General features: G+C 42.6%; 1 protein-coding gene across 1 annotated transcript in view; it reads left to right on the top strand.

Moving 5' to 3' along the window:
* The window catches only part of PLEKHG4 (pleckstrin homology and RhoGEF domain containing G4), a 3,374,045-nt gene that overhangs the window by 2,091,261 nt on the left and 1,256,021 nt on the right, over positions 1-26,763 (top strand). Inside the window, exon 13 of the mRNA XM_044079537.1 lies at positions 18,689-18,880. Coding sequence (XP_043935472.1) covers positions 18,689-18,880 — 192 coding nt within the window. The remainder of the gene's footprint in view (positions 1-18,688; positions 18,881-26,763) is intronic.

Raw genomic sequence — 26,763 nt, 5'->3', positions numbered from 1 at the left:
TACGGCATACCTTAAAGCAACCTAAAGACTTTTCCGTCCTTGGCAGGGGATCCCTAATGTAATGAATACTGCAACAGTGAAGAGAAGGGCATCTGCCATTATGGTAAGATTTTACAGAACTGTACTTTCCCCTTCAAGCTCTATCCTAAGGACAGCCAACTGCAATTGGCCTTGTGCAAGCCTGGTTTTCGGCTCCCCCAATACTTCTGGTTCCTCTCCAGACACTCCACCTGTGGAAGAACACCAGAAATATGAATGAAAATGCCCTCGATAAGGAGTAAAGGTCACCAAGATCTCTCTTGGAAGACATACCTTTGAAAATCTCCTTGCAACTGCTCAGGGAGAAGGGAGATTGGGCCACTGATACTTCTTCCCAGAAGAAATCATTGCTCCCAAGGCCTTTTATTTTGGCAAGTCTACATTGTGGGTGGTTCCCTTGCAGACAGTTTTGATGACTATGTGGCCCTGTGGGTTAGTAAGGAGCCGGACTTGGTGGAACAGATACCCCATAAACCAGATATAATTTTAGTCTTCCCAGAGACAGGGCACACTGGAGTAAGGAGCCTGCTGTGGATGTTTGTGTAGTGGTGGCAGCCACTAAGAAGGAACTTTTTAAAGAAAGTTCGTCTGTCCAGCACCCCCCCTTCCCCAAACAGGGAGGCTTGGACTTTGGACAGATTTAGGAAGCAAGTACATGCTTCAGCTCTGTTTTCTCTGCATGAGCTGAATTCCATGGTCCACCTGACTTGTTTGCAGAGGGATTTGATAAAAGTGGTGATCTGCAAGTCACTTTCTGGTGCCATAACAGTAGAGTCCAAGAAACTGAGCGAGACACAGTTGGTTACCATTTAATTCCTTCCCTTTGTGTCAATGCACTTTTTGTCCAATGCTGTGATTGGCACATTGCAAACAGCAGGTACCAGGATTGCCATCCATTGCCATACCTGGAAGCATCAGTGTGACTTTGTAGAGAACTTTAAGACATTCTTTTTGAATCCCCTTTTTAGTGGGTCCACCTTCTTTAGACCAAAGGGTAAGGATCCTGTCTCCAGGAATGAACATGAAGTCATCAGGATCCATTTTTCCATCTAAGAAAAGTTCCAACCAAATCGAAATGTTTTCTGTCTACCGTGTGTCCCCTCCTGAAAATAGCACATCAGATCTTGTTCACAAGCATTAATGAATAAATTCATAGCGGGTGAGAAAGGGGGGACAAAACCGCTAGGCTGCCTTAGCATGGTAATACTCTGGTTATCCCCTCCAAAAATCTGTTTCAAGACTAAGCTACAACAAAAAACCATAAGGTCCATAATGATGTCATTATATACACAGGCCCTACTGGGCACAAATGTCAGCCCTTTATTTAAAACAAAACACTCATCTTCAGATAAACTGTAAGATGAAAGGTTAAAAACAATACCAGTATCTTGCTTAACAGTCAGTGCAGCAGCTATTTTCAGGAGGGGACACACGGTAGATTTTATAATCTGAGTCCCACACAGAGACAAGCTCTATATGATCTTGGGAATAATGCAGATATCACTATCAAAATGGCTGACAAGGGGGGTGCTGTAGTGATACTGGACACCTCCTGGTATGAAAGTAAGTTGTTAGGATTGTTACAGAATGTTGATACGTATACCCCAATTAATCCTTTAGGTGTGAAAGGGATTATAGATAGAGTACACAACAATTTACGGCTGTTTTTGGATAGTAAATTGATTAGTGAAGATTTGTTTAAATTCCTTATGATAGAGAAGCCAGTGACACCTATATTCAAAGCTCTACCAAAAATACATAAATCAGAAACTGACCCACCCCTCAGACCTATAGTGTCTGGCAGAGGTTGGGTGACAGAAAACATTTCGATTTGGTTGGAGACGGAGTTAAGGCCATACCTAGTCAGATTGGATAGTGTGCTTTTAGATACAGGCCACTTTTTGAAATACCTAGGGGCCTATGAATTGGATCAGTTTGATGGTGGTTTACTTATGGTAACTATGGACATTCAGAGCCTGTTTACTGTCATAGGCAATGATTATGGGATACAAGCCATTTCTGAACTTTTGCAGGAGTTAGGCGTCACTACACTGAAGATAGATACCATAGGAGGTTTGCTTGGTTTGGTACTGAATAATAATGTCTTTATAGGTGTGAATCAAGCATATAGGCAGGCACAGGGGATAGCCATGGGCACCCCCTGTGCCAACACCTATGCTAATCTTGTTTTGTCCTTCTGGGAGAGGAGTATGGTATTGAATAACATGTCATGGAAAGGTCATATCAAGATGTATAAGCGTTTTGTGGACGATATTTTTATTCTTTGGGATGGGGACGATAACTCTTTAGCTGATTTCGTCTCCTACCTACATACCACCACATCATTTTGAGGTTCACGGTTAACAGCTCACGCACACAGATTGACTTTTTGGATGTCAGGGTACAGTTGACAGAAAATGGCTTTTCATCCAGTTTGTATAGAAAAGACTGCTGGAAGAATACCTTGCTTTCTTTTGATAGCATGCACCCTCAACACATATTTCCTAATATAGTGCAGGGACAGGTTGCTAGGATTTCTAGAATCAGCAATGATGATGCATGCTTCGAGCAAGAGTTGGGGACCCTGAAGGACTGTTTTCATACCAGGGGTTATGATAGGAAATTGGTGAACAACAGGATGGAGTTTGGCAGAAATTATAGGAAGGATAGGTATAAACCATGGCTGAGAACCGTTGATACAGGCATAAGCTCACAACATGACAGGGCCAGTGGACATGATTCTAGGTTGACACTAACTTATGGCAGTAATATAGGTGATGTTTGTGCACTGATCAGAGGGAATTGGAACATTTTGACTAGTGATGTAAGTTTGAAGGGTATGCTAGGTGATAAACCGGTTTTAGATATAAAAGAAATAAAAACTTGAAAGATTTACTTTGTAGGGATAAGACAAAGACCAGTATGGATAATCTGGCCATCACTAAACAGGGCACTTTTCCATGTGGGCTATGCAAGGCGTGTGCTTATGTAGATAGTAGGGGTGTTTTTGTACATCCAGTGACTGGAAGATTGTTTGATTTGAAAGGGAGAGCAACTTGTAGAACCACTGATGTGGTTTATTTGGCTGAGTGTCAATCCTGCACAAGTTTTATGTGGGCAAGACCAACTGTATGTTTAAAGTTAGGGTCTTGCAGCACCTCTCTTCGATTAGAAATGGAGACACACGCAATGCATTATATAGACACTTGGTAGCTCATCCTACACATAGCTTCAAGTTTAAAGTGATAGTGAATGTGAAGTTGAACAAAAGAGGGGGAGACATTAAACAGTTAACAGAGCTAGCTGAATCTAAATGGATAATTGAGTTAATGGCACACAGGAGTCCTGGGCTTAATGAAGTCATTCCTATGAGACCCGCCCTTAAGAACAGGTGGGTTTTTTACTGATTTTCTATTGGTTTGTATTTGTTTTAAAATGTTTGGTTTTGGGAGATGCTTTATCTGATGAAGGGCAAAGGCCCGAAAGCGCTCATCACTTGTATGTCTATTTTTAATAAACAGAAGGAGTTGGTATTCGAGCAGTGTCCAGTCTTCTTTGTTTTTGGATATCAACAAGTGAGGAGGAAGTCTTTCCTATGTTTTTCCAGTGCTTTCTCCTCACAAAACACATCCTGGGGACATCCAGCATTTTAGAATACAAATTGAGCAGATCAGTCATTCTGCTCCAAGTGGTCTCTCAGTCTGTTAGTTGAATACAAGAATTTCAGCTGCTGGGGCTAGCCTCTGCTGCAGTCTGTTTTGAACCCCATCCAGTAATAAATGCAGCAGGTTTTTTTGTCCTGATCCTTCAGTAGAGACATTCCCTGAGGGACACTGAGATCCATACTTGGCCCCCCAGGAACCCTTTATAATTATCCTCCACCCCTGTCGTTACAAAATTTCTTCGGAAAGCAGTCTGGTGCAAAGTGAGAGCCATCCTTGTTGCCCCCTTCGTGCCCCATCAGTTTTGGTTCCCCTTTCTTTGACCTCACCTAGTTTACCCATCTTGGGTCCAGGATACTTGTTTAGATCTTATCACTCTGCCATCATTCAGGCCTCTCCCAGACATCAAAACCGTCAATCTAACTGCTTGGTTTCACCACTTCTAATGATGGCTAGAAATTCTAGGCTTTCTGCTAATGGTGATCACATTCTACTGTCTTCTCAGAAGCCCTCCACCAGGAAGATTTATAGAAGTAAGTTGAAAGGATTTACTATTTGGATGTGCTTCAAGAGTCTGAATCCTCTTTTGGCCCCACTATCCTCTATCTTGGAATTGTTTTGTCAGATATTTTTCAGTCGGGGCCAGTTATTCAACAATTAAAGCCCAGTTAGCTGCTATTTCCAATTTTTGTGTGGATGCTGCTATTGCTTCCCTTAGACTTTCAGAAGCTTTTAAGGAGTTACTGTTTGTTACCTCCACCATTGAGAGATCTGGTACCACCCTGGGACATTATTATTTTACTTTGGGACCTTACTTTTGCTTCTCTTGAACCTGCAAGTACTGCTGACATGAAATATCTGCCCTGGAAAATGCTCTTTCTAGTAGCTGTTACATCAGCTAGGAGGATTTCAGAGTTGCAAGCCTTGCCATACAAGCCTCCATATTTAGTTTTTCATAAGGACAGTGCGTCTCTCAGGATTAAGTCAGATTTTCTTCCCAAGGTGGCCTCAGCATCTTTCTTGAATCACACTATTTATTTACTAGTCTTCTTTCCTAGTTTTTCTAAGAAAGGTGAATACCAGTTGAGAGTACTGTCTAGATGTTCACCACCACCTGCACGTCTATTTACATTGTATAAAAGACTTTCGAAAGTGTAACCAACTCTTTGTCGCCTTCTCTTAATCCAAGTTAGGTTTCAGTGAATCTAAGGTTATTTTTTCCAAGTGGCTGTCCAAATGTTCAGCCTTTGTTTATAAGTCTAGAGGGCTGTCCTTGCCCTACAAACAAAAGTGTGCTCTACTAGAGCAGTTCCTACATCTCTGTTTTTTTTCCCATGTGGCTATTTGTGCAGCTGTCACATGGCCTACAGTCCATAATTTTATTTCTCATTATAAGCTTGATCTACAGTCTGGATCAAGGGCCTCCTCTGGTTTCACCATTCTGTGGAAGATACTTGTATGGTATACAGTACCTCCTAGGGTCCACGTAGCTGTGAACTCAGTCCCAGTTGTTAAGAAGAACAGGAAAGACAACATTAGACATGAAAGGTATGTACTTACCATAATGCTAGATCCACATTGCCTTCTTCTGTCCATCTCAAAATTCTTTCCCACTTTTCCTGTACCAAATTGTCATCTCACTTTATCTTTCTTTTAGACCGCATTGATCTTACCCAGAGCCTTGGCTGTTAGCAGTACTTTGATTTGCATCCTGCTGTCCTGGCAGTACGTCATAATTAAAGGAGGCTGTCTTGGGAGTTGGGATCTATAACTGTGTGGGGAAACTCAGTCTGAGGCACTGCTAGGGTGGTAATGCATTATGGAAAGTGGTGGAGCCACCGCCCTGGAGTCAAAAGTATAGCCTTAAGTGCTGAACTCAAATCCATTTGTATTCAGTGTACCCAGCTGTTGAGACAGACAGAAGAAGTCAACAGTCACCTATCCTTATGGTAAGTATATAATGTCAGTGTATCTATTCCCTGCAATTTAACACCTTCCTTTAATTCTGCCTCAAAGTAGAGGAAACCTTCTATTCCTCAGTTTAAGTTGTTAGATGTTTCTATTTTTGACCTGCGATAGAAATGTTTTCTTGGATTACATTCCCTGACTTCTGATATTGTACTGCTACCCTGTTGATTTGTTACAATAAAGCATTGTAACATTTCATCAAAACCGTAATTCTTAAATGTGACAGAGTAGTACTTTTACTCTTTTTGTGTGTAAGACTAAAATACTACCGTTTGTATTAAACATTAATAACGAAGCCAAATATTCCTGAGTATTGCAGACAACTGTGAATTGATGGTATGGAACATCACAGTCCTTCTACAGAATGAGCATGTGCTATTATATGTTTCCCTTTACTCCTTTGTTTCAGTATTGAGTGTTTACTTCGTCAAAACAATTATCACTGAACATGATAAATTTGTAGTTATTTACTGCTCAGTGCATAAGACCAAAGCACTACTGTCTGTAGAGATATTGCAAAGTTAGAAAAGAATACCACCATCAAGTGGATCACTACCTAAAAACGAATGGTCTGCTATGTTTATCAATACTGATGTTCTTCGTCTCACATTGCTGCAGTCCTTACATATGGGTAGTCCGCTGTCCTCGGTCGGCCCGAATACCAAAGTATTAGGCTGACGTCGGTCATGGGCGCTCAGATCTGACATCAGAGCGTCAGGGTATAAAAGCGCATGACCGACATCATATCCTCAGTCTTTTTTGCCGCATGGTCCGATGCAGAAGCAGCGTTGCAAGTGCCGTTCTGAAATTTTCGTATTCTGAGTTTCAGACCGAAACCAAGTTGGGCTAAGTACCCCGTTGGGGAATATTTTTGTTTTTTCTTGCCTCAGTTAATTCCGGATGTCAGAAAAAGTGAATAATTGTATTTCTTGTGGGAAACAGATACCGCATAGGGATTATCACTCTCTTTGCATTCCTTGTTTGGGACCGGACCACGACGTAGTCGGGTGTCGGTTTTGTGCTAGGTTTAATAAGCGCACTATAAAAAGAAGGTTAGATTGTGCTAGATTAGTCTTTGGTAAGCGGTGTAATTATAATATGCCGTCGGATCCTCCGCCCGCTTCCACGAAGAAGCGCAAAGACAAATCCTTGAAACCTAGACAGGTTGATTCGTCCGTTTCGGACGCCGGTCCTGCAGAACCTACAGTGGAGCAAGTGGATCCGGCTGAAGTTTCTGTTGAGTCTCAGGGGGAAACTTTGATTTTGCAGGATGTGGTCTCACAGGAGTCAGGTCAAGCTGAAGGGGCCTCTCAGGTTACTGTTCTCCCTTCTATGCCTAAGGTGGTTAGGCCTTCTGCTACTATTTCTAAGGCTTCTTCTAAGGGCAGGTCTGTTTTGCCTTCCTCTGGTGTCCCTCCAGGTACTTCAGGGTCTGTGCCTAAAAAGCACATGCTTAAAATGGCAGAAGATTTGATTACTTTAATTAGAGGTTCTATGCCCCCTCCTGATAAGAGGCCTAGGGTGGAGCCAGAGTTGGAAAGTTTGGATCAGGCCTCAGATGACTCAGACTCTTCTGCTGAAGATATTCAAGATTTTCCCCTTATTCGGATTCTGATGCAGAGGATTCCACTCCTTCTGCTTCTCCTCCAGAGGATTTTTCATTTTCAGAAACTCTGCATTCCATGAGGGAGCATTTTAAGTGGGAAGAACAGGATTTCTCTGATTCACGGAAGAGGCTTAGGGAATTCTTGTTTTTACCACAGCATAGACCCTTGGCTATACCTCCTGTTTTGGATGTTGTTCAAGATGTTTTCTCGGAGGCTTCCCTTAATCCAGATTCTTTGCCTCCTGCGCCAGTTAAACCGGACAGGTATTACAGGGTGCCTGAGGCTCATAAATATCTGTATAAGAGTCCTAGGGCGAACCCAGAAACTATTAGTCAGGGGCCTAAGGGTGTTAGAGCTTCTGTTGTAAAGAATCCGGTTCCTCTAGATAAGGAAGCTAGAGCTTTGGATAGATGGGGTAAGAAGGTGTATACCTCTTCTACTTTAGCAATGAGGGCTTTAAATTGCCAGTTTCATATGTTGAAATATCAGAATTTCCTCCTTTCTCAGCTAAAATCTAAAGTGGATGCTTTGGCAGAGGGCATAGAGTGTAAAGAATTGCAAGATTTAGTACATGTCTCTGAACAGGTGGGTAAGCATTCTTTGCAGTGTGGTTTTGATGCTGTACAGGCCTCTTCTAGGGTGGCTGCCACTGGTTCAGTTCTTCAGAGGCACGCCTGGCTTAAGGATCAGAATTTGTCCGAGCATGTTAAAACTAGAATTCTGGATGCCCTTTACAGTCTGAAGTTTTGTTTGGTCCCCTGTGGAGTCGGTTTTGAAGAAAATGGAAGACAAGGCTAAGTCCATGCAGACTGTTAAAGATTTTTGCAGGTGCAACCTCCAAAGTTTAGTAGAAATTGGCCTACTAAGGGGTGGACCTACCCTTCTTCTGATTCACAGTCTAGGGGTAGATCTAGACGTGGCAGGGCAGAGCTCACAGTACATTCAGGCCTAGAACTTGGAGTTCACCTGCACAATCTGCAGGTGAGGGCAGGGGCCAGTCCTTTCGTAAACAGGCCCAATGACCTGCATTTTCAGCTGCCAGATTCTTCTTCCCTGGCAGCTCCTTTGGGAGGAAAGTTAGCACTCTTCAAGCAAAACTGGCTTTTAGTCACCCAGGACAAATGGGTATTGGACATTATAAACCGAGGCTACAAGTTCTATTTCCATACATTGCCTCCTTTCAAAGGCATGCCAGACGTTCCTCCTCGGCAAAGGATAGAGGCTCACAAGCAGATTTCTTTACTTCTTCAAATAGGAGCTATACAGCCAGATGTTCTTCGTTCCCCATTGCTGCAGTCCTTACTATTGGGGTATAGTCCGCCGTCCAGTCGGCCCGAATACCAGAGTATAAGGCTGACGTCGGTCAGGGCGCATTAGACTGACGTCAGTACGTCAGGGTACTAATGCGCATGACCGACGTCATATCCTCAGTCTTTTTTGCCGCATGGTCCGATGCAGAAGCAGTTTTGCGAGTGCAGGTTGGCGTTCTGAAATTTTTCCGAAACCGGAGTTTCAGACCGACACAGAGTTGGCTAAGTACCCCGTTGGGGAACATTTTGGTTTTTTCTTGCCTCAGTATTTAACCGGATGTCAGAAAAAGTGAATAACTGTATTTCTTGTGGGAAACGGATACCTCATAGGGATTACCATACCTTGTGTATACCTTGTTTAGGGCCTGAGCACGACGTTGTTGGTTGCCGCCCTTGTGCTAGGTTTAACAAACGCACTATTAAGAGGAGGTTAGACTGTGCCAGGTTAGTGTTTGGGAAGCGTTGCAATTATAAAATGCCGTCGGATGCTCCGGCGCCGCTTCCAAGAAGCGCAAGGACAAAACAGCGAAGCCTAGGGTTGATGAACCGGCAGTCCCGGACGTCGGTTCTTTAGAAGGCTCAGTGGAGCCAGAGGTTTTGCCAGGAGTTTCCATGGAGTCTCAGGCAGAAACTTTACTGTTACAGGATGTGCCTTCTCAGGAGGTAGGCCAGGCTGAGGGGGCTTCTCAGGTAACTGTTCTTCCCTCTCTTCCCAAGGTAGTTAGAGCCTCTCCTTCTGTTGCCAAAACTTCTTTGAGAGGTAGGCCAAGTTCAGCTTCAGTGGGGGCTAGCATTTCGGGTTCTGTACCTAAGAAACATATGCTTAAAATGGCAGAAGATTTGATTACTATGATTAGAGGTTCTATGCCCCCTCCTGATAAGAGGCCTAGGGTGGAACCGGAGTTTGATAGTTTTGAACAGTGTTCAGAGGCTTCAGAGTCTTCTGCGGAAGACTTGCAGGAGTATCCTACTTATTCTGATTCTGATGTGGATGATTCCACTCCTACAGCTTCTCCTCCTGAGGATTTCTCATTTTCAGAGACTCTGCATTCCATGAGGGAGCACTTTAAATGGGAAGGCCAGGATTACTCTGATTCCAGGAAAAGGCTTAGGGAATTCTTGTTTTACCCCAGCATAGGCCCTTAGCTATTCCTCCTGTGTTGAATGTGGTGGAAGATGTTTTGCAGAGGCTTCCCTGAACCCTGACTCTTTGCCTCCTGCTCCTGTTAAGCCTGATAGGTATTATAGGGTGCCCAAAGCTCATAAGTATTTGTTTAAGAGTCCTAGGGCGGACCCAGAAACTATTTCTCAAGGGCCTAAAGGTGTTAAGGCTTCTGTGGTTAAAAATCCTGTTCCCACTGATAAAGAGGCAAGGGCTTTGGATAGGTGGGGAAAGAAAGTGTATACTTCTTCCACTCTAGCCATGAGAGCGTTGAATTGTCAGTTTCACATGCTAAAATATCAGAATTATCTTCTTTCACAATTAAAATCTAAGGTGGATGCTTTGGCGGAAGGTATTGAGTGTAAAGAGTTGCTGGATTTGGTTCATGTGTCTGAACAAGTGGGTAAGCATTCTTTGCAATGTGGTTTTGATGCTGTACAGGCCTCCTCGAGGGTGGCTGCTACTAGTTCTGTTCTTCGCAGGCATGCCTGGTTGAGGGATCAGAATTTAGCTGAGCATGTTAAGACAAGGATTTTGGATGCTCCTTTACAGTCTGATGTGTTGTTTGGATCGCCTGTGGAAGCAGTTTTAAAGAAAATGGAGGACAAAGCTAAGTCTATGCAAACTGTTAAAGATTTTTGCAGGTGCAGCCACCAAGTTTAGTAGAAATTGGCCTGCTAAGGGGTGGACATATCCTGCTTATGATTCCCAGTCTAGGGGTAGGTCTAGACGTGGTAGGGGCAGGGCGCAAGGTTCTTTTAGGCCTAGAACAGGGAGTTCACCTGCTCAGACTTCTGGTGAGGGCAGGGGTCAGTCCTTTCGTAAACAGACCCAATGACCTGTCTTTTCAGCTGCCAGTAGATTCTCGGCTGGCAGCTCCTTTGGGAGGAAGACTGTCTCTTTTCAAAGAAAATTGGGATTTAATTACTCAAGACAAATGGGTGTTGGATATCATTCACCACGGTTACAGATTTTATTTCCATACAATGCCCCCTTTCAAAGGCATGCCAGACGTTCCTCCTCCACAAAGAAAGGAGGCTCACAAGCAAGTTTCTCAGTTACTCCGGATGGGGGCCATTCAGCCAGTCCCTGTATCAGAAAGGGGCCTGGGATTTTATTCTCGCCTGTTCCTAGTACCAAAGAAGGGGAACACGTGGAGACCAATTTTGGATTTATCTCTCCTCAACACTTTTCTGGACATTCCCAAGTTCAAGATGTTGACGTTACAACAGCTTTTACCTCTGCTGGGCAAAGATCACTGGATGGTAACTTTAGATCTCAAGGAAGCTTACCTTCATGTGCCTATAAGGCTAAGTTGCAGGAAGTATCTGCGGTTTCGAGCTGGAAATTCTCATTATCAGTTCTCTGCATTGCCCTTTGGCTTATCTACTGCCCAGAGTATTCACAAAGGTTCTGGCTCCAGTGATAGCTTACTTCAGGCTTCAAGGAATTCAAATCTATCCTTACTTGGACGACTGCCTGATTCTGGCTCAAGAAAAGGAAGACCTTCTACAACATCTGGAATATGTTATAGCAGTGCTAAGATGCCTAGGGTATTCTGTGAATGAAATAAAGTCCAGTCTAGTACCCTCTCAAGACATGTGCTTTCTGGGTGTGAGACTGAATACAGCAGCCCAGATGGCCTTTTAACCCCGGACAAACAAAAGAGTCTGTCACTTTACTTCCATCAACTATCTCATCAGTCCGTGCTGACTGCAAGGACAGTCCTTCAAGCATTAGGGTTCATGGCATCTTGTATTCTGGTGCTTCCCAATGCCAAACTGCATATGAGGAAGCTACAATGGTATCTCAAAAATGTATGGACACAGCACTGCCAGGATTTGGACACTGTCATTCAAATAATACCTTGCCTTCAAAAAGAATTTTTGTGGTGGGCTCAGGAATGTCACCTAAACAAGGGACTCTCTGTGACCCGGCCAGAGGCGAGTCAGATTTTAACGACAGATGCCTCGGACATTGCTTGGGGAGCTCATCTAAATGGAAAGTGGATACAAGACAAGTGGCCTGCCAGACTACAGCATCTACATATCAACATGAAGGAGATGTTAGCAGTCCAGTTTGCATTAATGGCTTTCAAGGAGTTACTTCTTCCAGGGCAGGTGTTGATTCTAACAGACAACACAACTGTCATGTGGTACATCAACAAACAAGGGGGAACACATTCTTATCCTCTATGCAGGCAAGCAATGATTTTATGGGAGACTGCGCTAAGCTTGCAACTAACTCTTCAGGCAAGGTTTCTGCCAGGAGCACAGAACTCCTTAGCAGATGTGTTAAGCAGACAAATCATGGATCCCCACGAGTGGAAACTGGATCTTCATGTATTTCAAAAACTGACAGTGTCATGGGGAACTCCAGACATAGATCTGTTCGCTTCTCCACTAAACCACCAGCTGCCACAGTATTGCACAAAGGGGTTTCATCACACAGCTTGGAAAGTGGATGCTCTGTCTTTCAGTTGGAAAAACCTTCATGTGTATGCCTTTCCTCCTCTGCCTCTTCTTCCAAAGGTACTATTAAAGGTCAGACAAGACAGGCCAAGGATGATTTTGATAGCTCCAGATTGGCCTCGGCAACACTGGTACCCACTACTACGGAGTCTGGTAAGGAAGCCTCCATGGCCTTTACCTCTGATTCCTCATCTGTTATCTCAGAAGGATGGTCATCTGCTCAATGTCAAGCTTCACTCTCTTCATCTAACAGCCTGGCATATTCTGTGTTGAAACACAGCAGGTCTCAACTTCCTCAACAAGTTTTAAATGTGATTATGGAAGCTAGAAGACCTAGTACAAGGAAAGTGTACGCAGAAAAATGGAAGAGATTTTTATTTTGGAGTACAGCAAAGAATTTGCAGGTTTCTGAGCCTAATTTGAGTGTGGTTCTTCAATATCTTACTGAGTTATTGGACAAAGGTTTGTCCTTCTCTTCCATTAAGATTCATGCTGCAGCAATTTCAGCTCACTATGATTGTGACCCACCATTGTTTTCGCACCCTTTGTTCAAGCAGTTTCTTAGAGGGGCAAAGAATATAAGACCCCCACGTAGAGCTCCTACTCCTGCTTGGGATCTCAATTTTGTGTTGGAAAAACTTACTCTACAACCTTTTGAGCCTGCGGCTACTGCTGAATTGAAATACTTGTCATGGAAGACTGCTTTTCTGTTGGCTATTACTTCTGCAAGAAGGGTGTCTGAGTTGCAGGCCCTTATGGCAGTAGAGCCATTTTTGATTTTCCATAAGGATAGGGTATCATTACGTACTAATCCTTCCTTTATGCCTAAGGTGGTTTCTAGTGTGGCTTTAAACCAAACTATTCATTTGCCTACTTTTTATGCAGACCCCAAAATAAAGGGGAACAGATTTTGCACACTTTAGATGTACACAGGCAATTGCGTTATTATTTAAGCAGGACTAAGGATTTCAGGCAGTCTCAGCAGTTGTTTGTTTCTTTTGCTTTGAGTTCACAGGGCAAGCCTGTGTCAAAACAAACTATTTCTAGGTGGATTGGCTTTTGCATTGCATTTTGTTATTCCCATCATGGCAAGGAGATTCCAGCTGGGATTAGGCCTCATTCCACTAGGGCTACTGCCACTTCAACAGCTTTTCTAAGCTGGGTGGCAACTAAGGATATTTTGGAAGCAGCTACTTGGAGTTCAGTGCATACTTTCTCTAAGCATTATCACCTTCCTATCTACTCTAAGTCTAGGGCTGGTTTTGCCACAGCTGTTTTGCAAGGCATGTTGTCAGCTCCTGCTTCTTTATGATTTGCCAGCCTCCCTTACCTCTGCTTTGGGATTCTACCCAATAGTAAGGACTGCAGCAATGGGGAACGAAGAACATAGTACAGTTTTGTACCTACCATAAATGTAGATGTTCGAGGATCCCCATTGCTGCAGTCCAATTTACCCTCCCTCCTTCCCCTCTGTGTTTAGGGGTGGTTGTGTAGGTGAGGTTACATGCTTATATTTTTGTATATATATATTCTTGTATATATTGTACATATTTTTGGTGCAGGTATTTTGGGCCTTGTCTTTTTAGGGTCTTCTGACATCTGGGGCAAGAAAAGACTGAGGATATGACGTCGGTCATGCGCATTAGTACCCTGACGTACTGACGTCAGTCTAATGCGCCCTGACCGACGTCAGCCTTATACTCTGGTATTCGGGCCGACTGGATGCGGACTATACCCCAATAGTAAGGACTGCAGCAATGGGGATCCTCGAACATCTACATTTATGGTAGGTACAAAACTGTACTTTTCTAGTACCAAAGAAAGGGAACACGTGGAGACCAATTTTGGATTTATCTATCCTCAACACTTATCTGGACATTCCAAGGTTCAAAATGCTGACGTTACAACAGCTTTTACCTCTGTTGGGAAAAGATCACTGGATGGTAACTCTGGATCTCAAAGAGGCTTATCTTCATGTTCCTATCAGGCCCAGTTGCGGGAGGTACCTGCGTTTTCGGGCTGGAAGTTTACATTATCAGTTCTCTGCATTGCCCTTTGGCTTATCTACTGCGCCCAGAGTGTTCACGAAGGTTCTGGCTCCAGTGATAGCCTTTTTCAGGTTAAGAGGAATACAGATTTATCCTTATTTGGACGATTGCCTGATTATTGCACAACACAAAGACGAACTTCTGCATCATCTACAGTATGTGATGGTAGTGTTAAGATGCCTAGGGTATTCTGTGAACGAAACAAAGTCCAGTCTAGTACCCTCTCAGGACATGTGCTTTCTGGGTGTGAGACTGAATACAGCTTCCCAGATGGCCTTTTTGACCCCGGACAAACAAAGAAGCCTTTCTCTTTATTTCCATCAAATGTCTCTACAGACAAGGCTGACTGCAAGGACAGTCCTTCAAGCCTTGGGGTTCATGGCATCTTGTATTCTGGTGCTTCCCAATGCCAAACTGCATATGAGGAAGCTTCAATGGTATCTCAAAAATGTATGGACACAACACTGCCAAGATCTAGACACTGTCATTCAGATAATACCTTGCATTCAGAAAGAATTTTTGTGGTGGGCTCAGGAATGTCACCTAAACAAGGGACTCTCTGTGACCCGACCAGAGGCGAGTCAGATTCTAACGACAGATGCCTCGGACAAGGCTTGGGGAGCACACCTCAATGGAAAATGGGTGCAAGACACGTGGCCTGTCAGACTTCAACATTTGCATATCAACTTGAAGGAGATGTTAGCAGTCCAATTTGCATTGATGGCTTTCAAGGATTTACTTCACCCAGGACAGGTGTTGATTCAAACAGACAACACTACTGTCATGTGGTACATCAACAAGCAAGGGGAACCCATTCGCCCTCTTTGCAGGCAAGCGATGATTTTGTGGGAGACTGCTCTCAGTTTACACCTCAATCTTCAGGCAAGGTTTCTACCAGGAGCACAGAACTCCTTAGCGGATGTGTTGAGCAGACAAATTGTGGATCCTCACGAGTGGAAACTGGATCCTCATGTGTTTCAAAAGTTGACAGTGTTATGGGGGACTCCAGACATAGATCTGTTCGCTTCTCCACTAAATTACCAGTTGCCAAAGTTTTGCACAAAATGTTTCATCCCACAGCTTGGAAGGTGGATGCTCTATCATTCAGTTGGAGCAATCTTCATGTCTATGCCTTTCCACCTCTGCCTCTCATTCCCAAGGTACTCCTGAAGGCCAGAAAAGACAAGCCATCCATGATTCTGATAGTGCCGGATTGGCCTCGACAGCACTGGTACCCACTACTGAGGAGTTTGGTACGGGAGCATCCATGGCCTCTGCCTTTGATTCCGCATCTTTTGTCTCAGGAGGGCAATCACTTCCTCAATGTCAAGATTCAGTCTCTGCATCTCACAGCCTGGCATATTCTGTTTTAGACCCTGGAGGGTCTCAGCTTCCACAACAAGTTTTGAATGTTATTTTGGAGGCCAGAAGGCCTAGTACAAGGAAAGTTTACGCTGATAAATGGAGGAGATTTTTTCTTTGGAGCACAGCGAAGGACTTGGATGTTTCCAAGCCTGATTTAAGTGTTTCTCTTCAATATCTTACTGAGTTATTGGACAAGGGTTTGTCTTTCTCCTCGATAAAGGTTCATGCTGCAGCCATTTCTGCTCACTATGACTGTGACCCTCCTTTATTTTCCCATCCTTTGTTTAAGCAATTTCTTAGAGGGGCAAAGAACATAAGACCCCCACGTAGAGCTCCTACTCCTGCTTGGGATCTCAATTTTGTGTTGGAAAAGCTTACTCTACAACCTTTTGAGCCTGCAGCTACGGCCGAGTTAAAGTATTTATCATGGAAGACTGCTTTTTTGTTGGCCATTACCTCTGCAAAAGGGTTTCTGAATTACAGGCCCTTATGGCAGTGGAACCTTTCCTGATTTTTCATAAGGATAGGGTATCTTTGCGTACTAATCCTTCCTTTATGCCTAAAGTGGTTTCTAGTGTGGCCTTGAACCAAACTATTCATTTGCCTACTTTTTATGCAAACCCCCAAAATAAAGGGGAGAAGATTTTGCACACTTTGGATATTCACAGGCAGTTACGTTATTATTTGAGCAGAACCAAGGGGTTCAGGCAGTCTCAGCAGTTGTTTGTTTCTTTTGCTTTGGGTTCTCAGGGAAAACCTGTTTCAAAACAAACTATTTCTAAATGGATTGGGTTTTGTATTTCTTTCTGTTATTCCCATCATGGTAAGGAGATTCCGGCTGGAATCAGACCTCATTCCACTAGAGCTACTGCCACTTCTACTGCCTTTCTAAGGGGGGTAGCTACAAAAGATATTTTGGAAGCAGCCACTTGGAGTTCAGTACATACTTTTTCCAAGCATTACCACCTTCCTCTTTATTCTAAGTCTAGGGCTGGATTTGCCACTGCAATATTACAGGGCATTTTAGCAGCCCCTAATGCTTTATGATTTTGCCATCCTCCCTTTACCTCTGCTTTGGGATTCTACCCATATGTAAGGACTGCAGCAATGTGAGATGAAGAACATAGTACAGTTTTGTACCTACCATAAATGTAGATGTTCGAAGATCCACATTGCTGCAGTCCAATTTACCCTCCCTCCTTCCCCTCTATAGTTTGGCATGGTTATATGGTTTGGGTGATGGTTGTTGTTGGGCATGTTTTTGGGAGGTATCCTGTTTTTGGGCTGTGGCCTTTATTTTTAGGACCTTCTGACATCTGGGGCAAGAAAAGACTGAGGATATGACGTCGGTCATGCGCTTTTATACCCTGACGCTCTGATGTCAGATCTGAGCGCCCATGACCGACGTCAGCCTAATACTTTGGTATTCGGGCCGACCGAGGACAGCGGACTACCCATATGTAAGGACTGCAGCAATGTGGATCTTCGAACATCTACATTTATGGTAGGTACAAAACTGTACTTTTTTACTTCTCCTTCACTGCAGCAAAGGCAGTGGAGAATATATCAGCTGAAGACAGCAACAAAAAACTTAGGACTGTTTATATCAAATTATGAACAGTACCTGAAAGGAAAAAGTATAAACTTCTTGTGTCTGTGCTGTGCCATTCAGGTGGAGACAAATTCCTCAGCCAAAGCACACATAAGCGAAAATAATCCTCAGGGCTGAGTTAAACTGCTGGTGAGAGTGGACTTTTCTTCCAAGAAACATTTTAGAATTTTCAGAAGTAATGTTTTAAATGTTCCCAACTTTCTGAAAAAGATCCTTAGCCTTCTTACCATTCAAAATTGTAGTGGAAGTAAATTGCAAGAAAGAGTATCAAGGTACTTATCAACACTGTCCCATTTCTTTAATCAAACAGTTGTAACCAGTATTATAAAAGAAAACGAATGTTTGCTACATGCAGAAGAATGAATAAAATTAGTGTAACTGGGAAAGTCTTATGTTCTGATAATTGCATGGCCACTACTAGACAGGGAAGGTACAGATTAAAAACATCCTTTGTATATTGTTTGTTAATGCAAAATATATCCAGGTTATTGTGGTCTCTAGTTATAACATCAGTAACCTGGATTGAATATTTTTTGTAAAAACTTGGTGGAGCTTTTCATGGATTTAGAAATATGGTGGATTTGAGCCCCAATTAGTGTTGGATAAATTCATGTCACATACAGTAATAATTTCTTGTTGGCCTAAGCTGAACAGGTCAAAAAGCAACTTTTCTAATGTTTTGGGCAAGTGTTCTGGTGGCCTTTAGGCTGTTAGTAATAAGACTTGTATCTCAGCCTAACTGTAACATATTTACATTCACTTTTATCCTGGGTTTGGTTAATTGTATAAAGCTCCTCCACAGGAATATCGGTTTTAAGAAAAATAGTGACCCCCCCCACCACCGCCACCACCACCACTACCACCACACTCATATTTATAGAACTTGCCATGAAACAAGTGTTATGTTTCAGAGGTAAAACCCAGTCTTTTTCCGTCAACCAGAAAATTCAAAAACTGTGTTAGCTATCAAAGGGATAATGGAAACTGGTGAGGAAATCCAGAAGGGATACAAGAAAAAGATGACAGATAAACCGAGATGTAACAGCTTACAGGTACAGTTCTCTGTTTTCAAATATCTGCTGTTACATTGAGTATCTTACACTATTCATCCTGCATTACTCTGATGTATAGTGCCTATATGTTATGTCCTTATATATAGTTTTTTTCATGTCTTTTGTTTATATGTTATTTTGTATCTTAGAACTTTTTCTTCCAATGACTACACTACAAATGAACCTACCCATTTGGAGGTTCCGAGTCAAGTAATGTAATTATTAAATTGGTTAATTAGTGTACTCATCTCTCAGGAGGTAGATTAAGTTACAAACTTAATATGTATTAAAACATTATTGCATCTTCAGCACCCCTTATATTTGGAAACCTAAAATGAAGCTCAGCTTTCAGCATAAGTGCATGTTTTTTTGTATTTTGTTATGTATTTCAGATATACTGTAGAAAAGGCCAAGAACTGTTGAAGAATCTGCAACCCTGGGAAGATGTTCATATACTAGAAATAAAGGGTTATAAGGACATACTAAAGAAGCACAAAGAGCAGCTAAGAGAATTTTTGCTAAAAATTGAAGACTGTAAGATGAATCTTAACAAAACTGTGGCACTTCATGAATTCTTTGATGAAGTAAGAAAAGTCATTATTATTAGTAGTATTATTGTTATATCAGATGTTTTATTTTTTGTGCTGCTTCACAAAAAACAATTCTGAAAACCTGACCACTGGTTTTATTTTTCCATTTATCCCCGTAATAAGGGAGTGCGCTTGGATAGCAAGTTTCCAGGTATATTTTTATTATGGGGACTAATAGCTTCCACTCTTGTTTCCTTACCTTTTCCTCTAGTCGTTAGAAGGATGTGTTATGACCACAGCAGTCAGCCAGCTCTACTTTCCATGAGAGCCTCAGTCTAACCAAAGGAGTTTACTGCCTCATTTTTCTTGATGTTTCATTTCATGGGGGCACTTGTGCTGTAAGGTTATAGAATCCTATCAACCCCCCATCCCCACCTTGAGAAAAGTGAACTGGCTTGTGTTCAATATCTTTTTAAAAAAGAGACATAGGTACATATACAGTAAAAGAAAATAAATCAAACCATAGTTAACTCCTTTTTTCATGCAGCATATGTATTTCTTTTTAACAGTTTTTATGCATTTGAACATTATATAAATTGCTCAGTTCCTGCCTTCCCTTAAATTTCAGTCTTCCTCATGAATAATATTCTGCATGTATTACTCTTCCCACAAATTCCATTTATTTCTGTGCAGTTTACCTTCGGTAGCAGTTGGTTTAGATTTCAGTATCGTTTTTCTAATAATTGCTTTTATTTTGTAGCTAGTAGTTTTAAACTTAATAAGGCCGAACTGTTTGCGAAATTCAGGACCTATAACTCAGCTCCAAAAAATATATTTTTTCTTAACATATTTATTAAATCTCAACTAGAACTGTGACACAGGTATGCATACATTAATACAAAAGCAATCAAACTATATTTACATACCTTCATGCAGTATACGCATGCTTCCTTTTCAACAATTAGCATTCCTACTGACATTGGATGAATTATTCATTTAATTCCTTCCCTTAAACCTCACTCCTGTCCGTGAGTATTATTCTGCAGGTATTGTTCTTATAGGTTCATAGGTTCATACTAGGCTATCTGCCCAAGGGCATTTATAAGCCTAGCCCATAGTTATTTGGCTTTCGCCACCCCTTTAGTTTGAATAAAACTATGCCTATTATTTTGCTGTGCCTCTGTCAAGCAGTGACACTGAAGTAATCCCTGGGGTATATCTGCGATCCCCCATCCATTGGTCAAGATTCCTCTTGAACAAGGCCAGCGAGGTGCTCTGCCTCACATGTACCGGGATTTTGTTCCACAGCATAGGGAGTCTCTGGGTGATGAATCTGTCCCTCCAGCATGTTCTATTAATAACCGTGTCAAGGTTTAAGTCTCCGCCCTTGTGGTTCTGAGGGATCTAGATTTTTGAGGTGAAGCATATTCATCAAATCAGGGTTTGACATGGCCTTATATGTCAGGCACAGGTCACCTCTGAGCAAGCGGTATGAGACTGAATAGAGCTGGAGTTCTTTCAGTCGGGCAGCATAAGACATATTTTTGAGACCCTTTATCCTTTTGGTGAGGAACTTTTGGGGCCTTTCCAGCTGCTGCAGGTGTCTGGTCAGATACATTTCGAATGGGGCATTGTACTCAATCATAGGTCTAATGAGTGATGAGTACAGGGGGGCGATGACCTCCCTTGATCTAGATGTGAATCCCTTCATGATCAGGTGGGCAATGTAGAAGGTTTTCCTAACTACTTTAGCAACATGAGTGTCAAACGAAAGGCTACTGTCAACCTGGGTCCCCAGATCCCTGATGACTTCTTCTGTGCTCAGTGGATTGCCACCTATATGGTAGCTAGGGGTAACCTTGTTTTTCCCGAAGGGTATGACTATGCATTTCTTGGCATTTAGCTTTAGGCCATGGCTCTGGCACCAGTTATCCGTTTCTGTGAGGCCCTTCTGAAGGATGTCTGTGTCAGATGTGTTTTCGACTATGGCGCCCAGTTTGCAGTCATCTGCAAACTTTGTCAGCCATAACCCTCCTGTGTTTGCTTGTACTTCAGAAAAGTAGATGCCGAACAAGAGTGGACCCAGGACTGAGCCCTGTGGGACACCACTTGTGACAGGCTTTGAGTCTGACATGGCTCCAGCAACTCTGACCCTGTGGGTTCTGTCACTTAGCCAGTTTGCAACCCATCTTGTGATGTATGGGTTTACATTCAAGCTGATGAGTTTTTGATGATACCTGAGTGGGGTATTGTGTCGAAGGCCTTTGCCAGGTCAAGGTAGGCTGTATGGACTGTCTCGAAAAAGTCAACCAAGTTTAAAAGGCATGATCTGCCTTTGACAAAGCCAAACTGGGTTGGATCCAAAGTCTGCAAGTTCCTATGTCTTTATTTATGAGTTCCATTATGATCCTCTCCATGGCTTTGCAGATAAGGCTTGTCAAGCTAATGGGACGGTAATTTCCAGGGTCGGTGGAGGCACCGCCCTTGTGAAGTGGGACCACAGTCGCCGTCGCCACTCCTTGGGTATGTATCCTGAGGTGAGGCTAAGATTAAAGAGCTGTCCTAACTGCGGGTTTAATTCCTCATTGAGTTCATGGAGCACACAGCCGGGGACAGCATCCGGTCCCATCGATGCTGTGTTTTTGCTTTGGAGAGAGCAGTTCTCACCTGGGCGTTGGAGATGTTTGGGGGCTACAATCCTCTGGTATAGATATCTCTCCTTTGGGGAGGGGAGAAGTTTGCACTGAACCTGTCAGCCAGTATGTTGGCAATGTGTGTAGGTTCAGTAATCTTCACATCATTTTGAACTAATTCTGAGCATATCTGGGAGTTTCCTCCTAGGTTTCTAACATAGCTAAAGAAAGCCTTATGATTGTCTTTTGAATCCTTGGCGATTTTTCTCTCAAAATTTGCCTTGGATGATTTTATGAGAGCTCTTAGTTTTTTTACTTATAATGATCAAAGGTGTCTTACCTTTCAAGGATTTTGCTCTATCTTGTAGTAGCTTCCTCCTTTTGTTGTAGAGCTTGTTTATGGCTGGGGTCCACCAGACTGGACGCTTGCCTTTGGTACAAAGAGTCTTAGTTTTGTTTGGGATTGCCTGATCCATGCAGTCCTGTAGGTGCTGGTAGAAGGCATTTGTAAGTGATTCAGCGGTTTGAGTAATGTTTACCACTGGCTCAGGGGCCTTAAAGGAGACCACACTAGTTTTTAGAAGTGTGAAGTCGGCTTTTGAGAAGTTTTTCACTGTGGTCTTTTGCAGATTCATTTACTTCTGTGTAATTCATTCTTTCCTTTTTGTAAGGATCCCACCCTTTATTTACTTTACAGTATTTAATACTTTATTTATAGTTGGTTTAGATTTTGATTTCAGTTGTCTAGTAATTCCTTTTTTTAGCAGACAGTAGCATTAAACTTAGTAAGGCCGTACTATGTCTGGGTTATTCAGAGCCTATGCCCAGCTCAAAGGAATCATTTCCTTAGTTACATCAATTTGATCCCCCATTTCTCTGCCAATTGATTACATTCTCAGACCATACGTTCTCAGTTACTTTTCTCTTTCCCATGGCACCTCCAGCATTTGCTATTCACCTGAGTAAAAATTCTCTGAAGGCTTTTTGAGATATAATAATACCTATGCAAATACTTCCCACCAAAATTCCTAAACCCACTGGACTTTGTTACATACATGAGAGCTGTACAAATGCCCTCTAATTATTCTTTGTACAGTGCCTTTACATTCTCTCTTCCCAGTCTTTCTAACCTCATTTGATTGAGTCTTATACTTATCATACAATATTTGTGGTTTGCTACCGTTGGTTGAACATATCAGTTATCAACTGAAAAAATCTGGTTTGTATGCTCAAAAGGCAGAAGATCACATAGGTTCATAGGTAGGTAGGTACTAGGCTATCTGCCCGAGGGCATTTATAAACCTAGCCAGAGTCTGTCAGCGTTCGCCACCCTATTGATTAATTAACTGAGCCTCTGTCTAGAAGAGCCAAAGAAGTGATCCCAGGGGTGTATTTTCTGTTACCCATCCATTCGTCAAGGTTTCTCTTGAAGAGTGTTAGTGAGGGGCTCTGCCTAATGTAGTTAGGAATTTTGTTCCAAAGCATGGGGAGTCTCTTTGACAGGAATCTATCCCTCCAGCATGTTCTATTTATTCTTGTGGCAAGATTTAGCTCACTAGAAAGAGTGGCTCGCAGTGACTTGGATTTCTTTAGGTGGAGCGTGTCCATCAATTCTGAGTTGGACATGGCTTTGTAAGTCAGGCAGAGGTCACCTCTGAGTAAGCGATATGCCACTGAGTACAGCTGGAGTTTTTCCATTCGGGCTGCATAGGACATATATTTGAGGCCAGTAATCCTCTCTGTGAGGTACTTTTGTGGTCTTTCCAGCTGTTGGAAGTGTCTTGTGAGGTACATCCCAAATGGGGCATTGTACTCTATGATGGTTCTGATGAGTAATGAGTAGCGGGGCACTATAACCTCTTTATTTCTAGATGCAAACCCTTTAGTAATTAGATGGGCTACATAGAAGGATTTCCTAACTACTTTGGCAATATGATTGTTAAAGGAGAGATTACTATCTACCTGGGTCCCCAAATCTCTTATTACCTCTTCTGTATTAAGGGGGCTGCCACCTATGTGGTAATTCATGGGTGTTTTATTTTTCCCAAATTGGATGACTATGCATTTTTTGGCATTTAGCTTGAGACTATGACTTTGACACCAGGTGCCCGTCTCAGTAAGGCCCTTTTGGAGAATGTCCGTGTCAGCCGGAGAGTCAATTATGGCTCCCAGTTTGCAGTCATCGCCGAACTTGGTTAGCCATAGTCCTCCTGTGTTTGCCTGTACTTCTGAGAAGTATATGTCGATCAAGTAGGGGTCCCAGGACTGAGCCTTGTGGGACACCACTTGTGACTGGTTTAGAGTAGGACTTGGAGCCTGCTGTTCTTACCATTTGAGTTCTGTCTGTAAGCCAGTTGGCAACCCATCTTGTGACGTGGGGGTTTATGTTCAGGCTGGTGAGTTTTTCTATAATTCCCGAGTGGGGAATGGTGTCAGAAGCCTTGGTGAGGTCAAGGTAGGCTATGTGAACTACTTTCCCCTCATCTATGGCCTTGGCGACTGTCTCGAAGAAGTCAACCAGGTTTAGTAGGCATGATCTGCCCTTAAAGCCGAACTGGGTCGGGTCAAGTGTTTGGAGGTTCCCAATGTCTTTGTTAATGAGTTCCATGATGATGCGCTCCATAGCCTTGCAGTTCAGGCTAGTTAGGCTTATAGTTACCAGGATCAGTTGTGGCCCCTCCTTTGTGGAACGGAATACCCGTTGCTGTGCACCATTCTATGGGCATGTAGCCTGTGGATAAGCTGAGGTTGAACAGTGTGTTTAGGTGGGGGATTAGTTTGTTCTGTAATTCGTGCAAGACACAGCCTGGGACACCATCTGGCCCCATTGACTCTGTGCTTTTGGCTTTTGAAAGTGTTGTTTTCACCTGTGCGTCTGTTGGTTTCCGGGACACTACACTTTTCCGGTATTGTTGTGAGCCCTTTTGGGGGTGAGAGGGGGGGTGAAGTTTGCACTGAATCTGTCTGCCAGGATGTTGGCAATATCAGTGGGTTCAGTATATTTTGTGCTGTTTTGCACTAGCTCAGAGCATATCTGCGAGTTGCCACTTAGATTCTTGACATAGCTAAAGAAGACTTTGTGGTTATCTTTCGAATCCTTAGCTATTTTTCTTTCGAAGTTAGCCTTGGAGGATTTTATGAGGGACCTTAGTTTCTTACTGATACTGATCAGGGATGTCTTTCCTTCTTGGGATTTGCTTTTTTTCTGAACTAGTTTCCTCCTTCTATTGTGTTTATGGCTGGGGTCCACCAGATTGGTTTCCTTCTCTTAGGGGAGTGAGTCGTGGTTTTGCTAGGGATGACACGATCCATGCATCCTTGTAGGTGCTCATAGAGTGCATTTGTAAAGGTTCCTGCATCTTGGACACTGTTATCCTTTAGCGTGGGGGCTGTGAAACTTACCACCTCTGTCTTAAGTAAGGTGAAGTTTGCTATAGAAAAGTTTTTCACTGTGGTTTCCTTGGTTGGAGGTGGTGGTGTGGTGTGGACACCCAGAGTGATTAGTTTATGGTCTGATCTAACCAGTGACGGGTTGACTTCCGGTGTGGAACACCTGTCGCCCATGTTGGTGATGACCAGGTCCAATATGTTTTCACCTCTGGTATGGGGAGTTTACCAGCTAATCCAGGACATTTGAGTTGATGAATTCCAGGAAGCGCTGGACCTGAGAGTTTGTACTTGGGTAGTTTTCCTAGTTAATGGTAGGGTAATTGAAATCGCCCATTATCAGAGTGTTCGGTAGGACCTTCATGTTTTCCAGTGTCTCCAGACATGTACTGGATTTTGTTTGTGCAAGATTGTGGTCCAGGGGTCATTGGAGACTTTAACCTTTCCTCACTATATTAGGATAATGGAGTGGGTATATATAATTAGCAGGTGGTGTGAGGGGTCAGAGGAGCTTGCTCCTCTAGAAAAACGTGTACACTGTGTTCCTTTGGTTTTTTGATCTTCTGGTATGATCTTTTGCTGTTCAAGAATGTTTTTTTCATCTAGTGTGTGACACTCAGTATTTTATACACCCAGTTAATTATGGCTTTTTAACAGCAACGTCTAACCTAGACTCAACTGAAAATTCTACCAGAACAGTTTTTTCATTTAACAATCCCCTGACCCTTTCTCTTTGCCTATATTTAGTTATTTGCTACCAAAATCTTGTTTCCTTTGTTAATTTACTCCAGCAAATTCCAGCCTTGTCTTGCCTACTTTCTCTAGTCCCATGTTGACTTGGTTCTTAGAATATTTTTTGCTACTTTATGAATAAAATATTTTATATGGTTGTTGTCTTTCTCCTTAAGGACCTACATAAAAATCCTATTTTCTCCTTACTTCCCTGACTCCCCCACCCCCATTTCAGCATTGACACTTTCCATTTTGACTTACAAGCCTTCTGTTTGTGTTATATATTTGAGCTTTAATATGTAGCTGTAAAATATCTTTTCAAATCAGGTTACCATAAATCACCTTGTTGTATCAGAAGAGTCAACTTATCCTTCTTAACTTTGCCCTCTTCCCCTCCCAAATAAATTCCTTTAACACTTTGTTAATTATGGTCCACAACTTTTCTTCTGGTTGATAAAATATGTTTGACCTATATATAAAACTAAAGGGACAAGAAACATTTTTATTGCTTGTATCTTACCATCCACATCCATAGTCAAGAATTTCCAGCTTTTCAGTTTATGTACATCATTACATTAGTCTGTTTAGATGCTATAACAGAGTCCTTTTTAACCCATGTACCTAAATATGTCATCTTGTCATATTGCCATAAATATGTATATTGCTGAACCAGTTTATCAGTGGGTATATCTTTTACTGTTTTAGCTTTTGATTTGATGTTGTCTTTTCAGTCTTCATAAATAAGTTGGTTACAGTTCCATCTTCGGAACCGACTTGGCCGTTAGCAAGCTAAAGTTTCCGAACTGGAGCTACTCCTACCCATACCATAATGCCTTGCTCCCCAAGACACCTCAGATCTTGTTTGCCATGCATCAGTAATGCATCGTGAATCTGTTCTGAGCTCCTCCCTGGGTATATTTTTCTAAGTTTTTGGTACCATGAGTTGGCCTTTGGCCTGTTTTTCTTTTGCTTCCTATCCCTCTCTTCAGCTATGTATCAGTTAAAAAAAAAATTCTTTAGCTGTAGTTTTTATATCTGCTATGTGTGTTCTTTCCATTGCATCCTTCTTCTTCTTCTCTTCTTTCCTTCCTTCTTTCCACTATGTTAGAGAAATCTGATAAACCTGTAGGTTTTAAGAAATGCACTTCCTGTGGGCAGAAGATCCGCGTCTCTGGTGCCCACAGG

This window comes from Protopterus annectens, chromosome 8.part0, assembly GCF_019279795.1.
Source record: "Protopterus annectens isolate FY-2018-M chromosome 8.part0, PAN1.0, whole genome shotgun sequence".
In the NCBI taxonomy this organism is placed as follows: Eukaryota; Metazoa; Chordata; order Ceratodontiformes; family Protopteridae; genus Protopterus; species Protopterus annectens.
The sequence above is the reverse complement of the archived record's forward strand: the minus strand, read 5'-3'. Positions and strand labels throughout refer to the sequence as shown.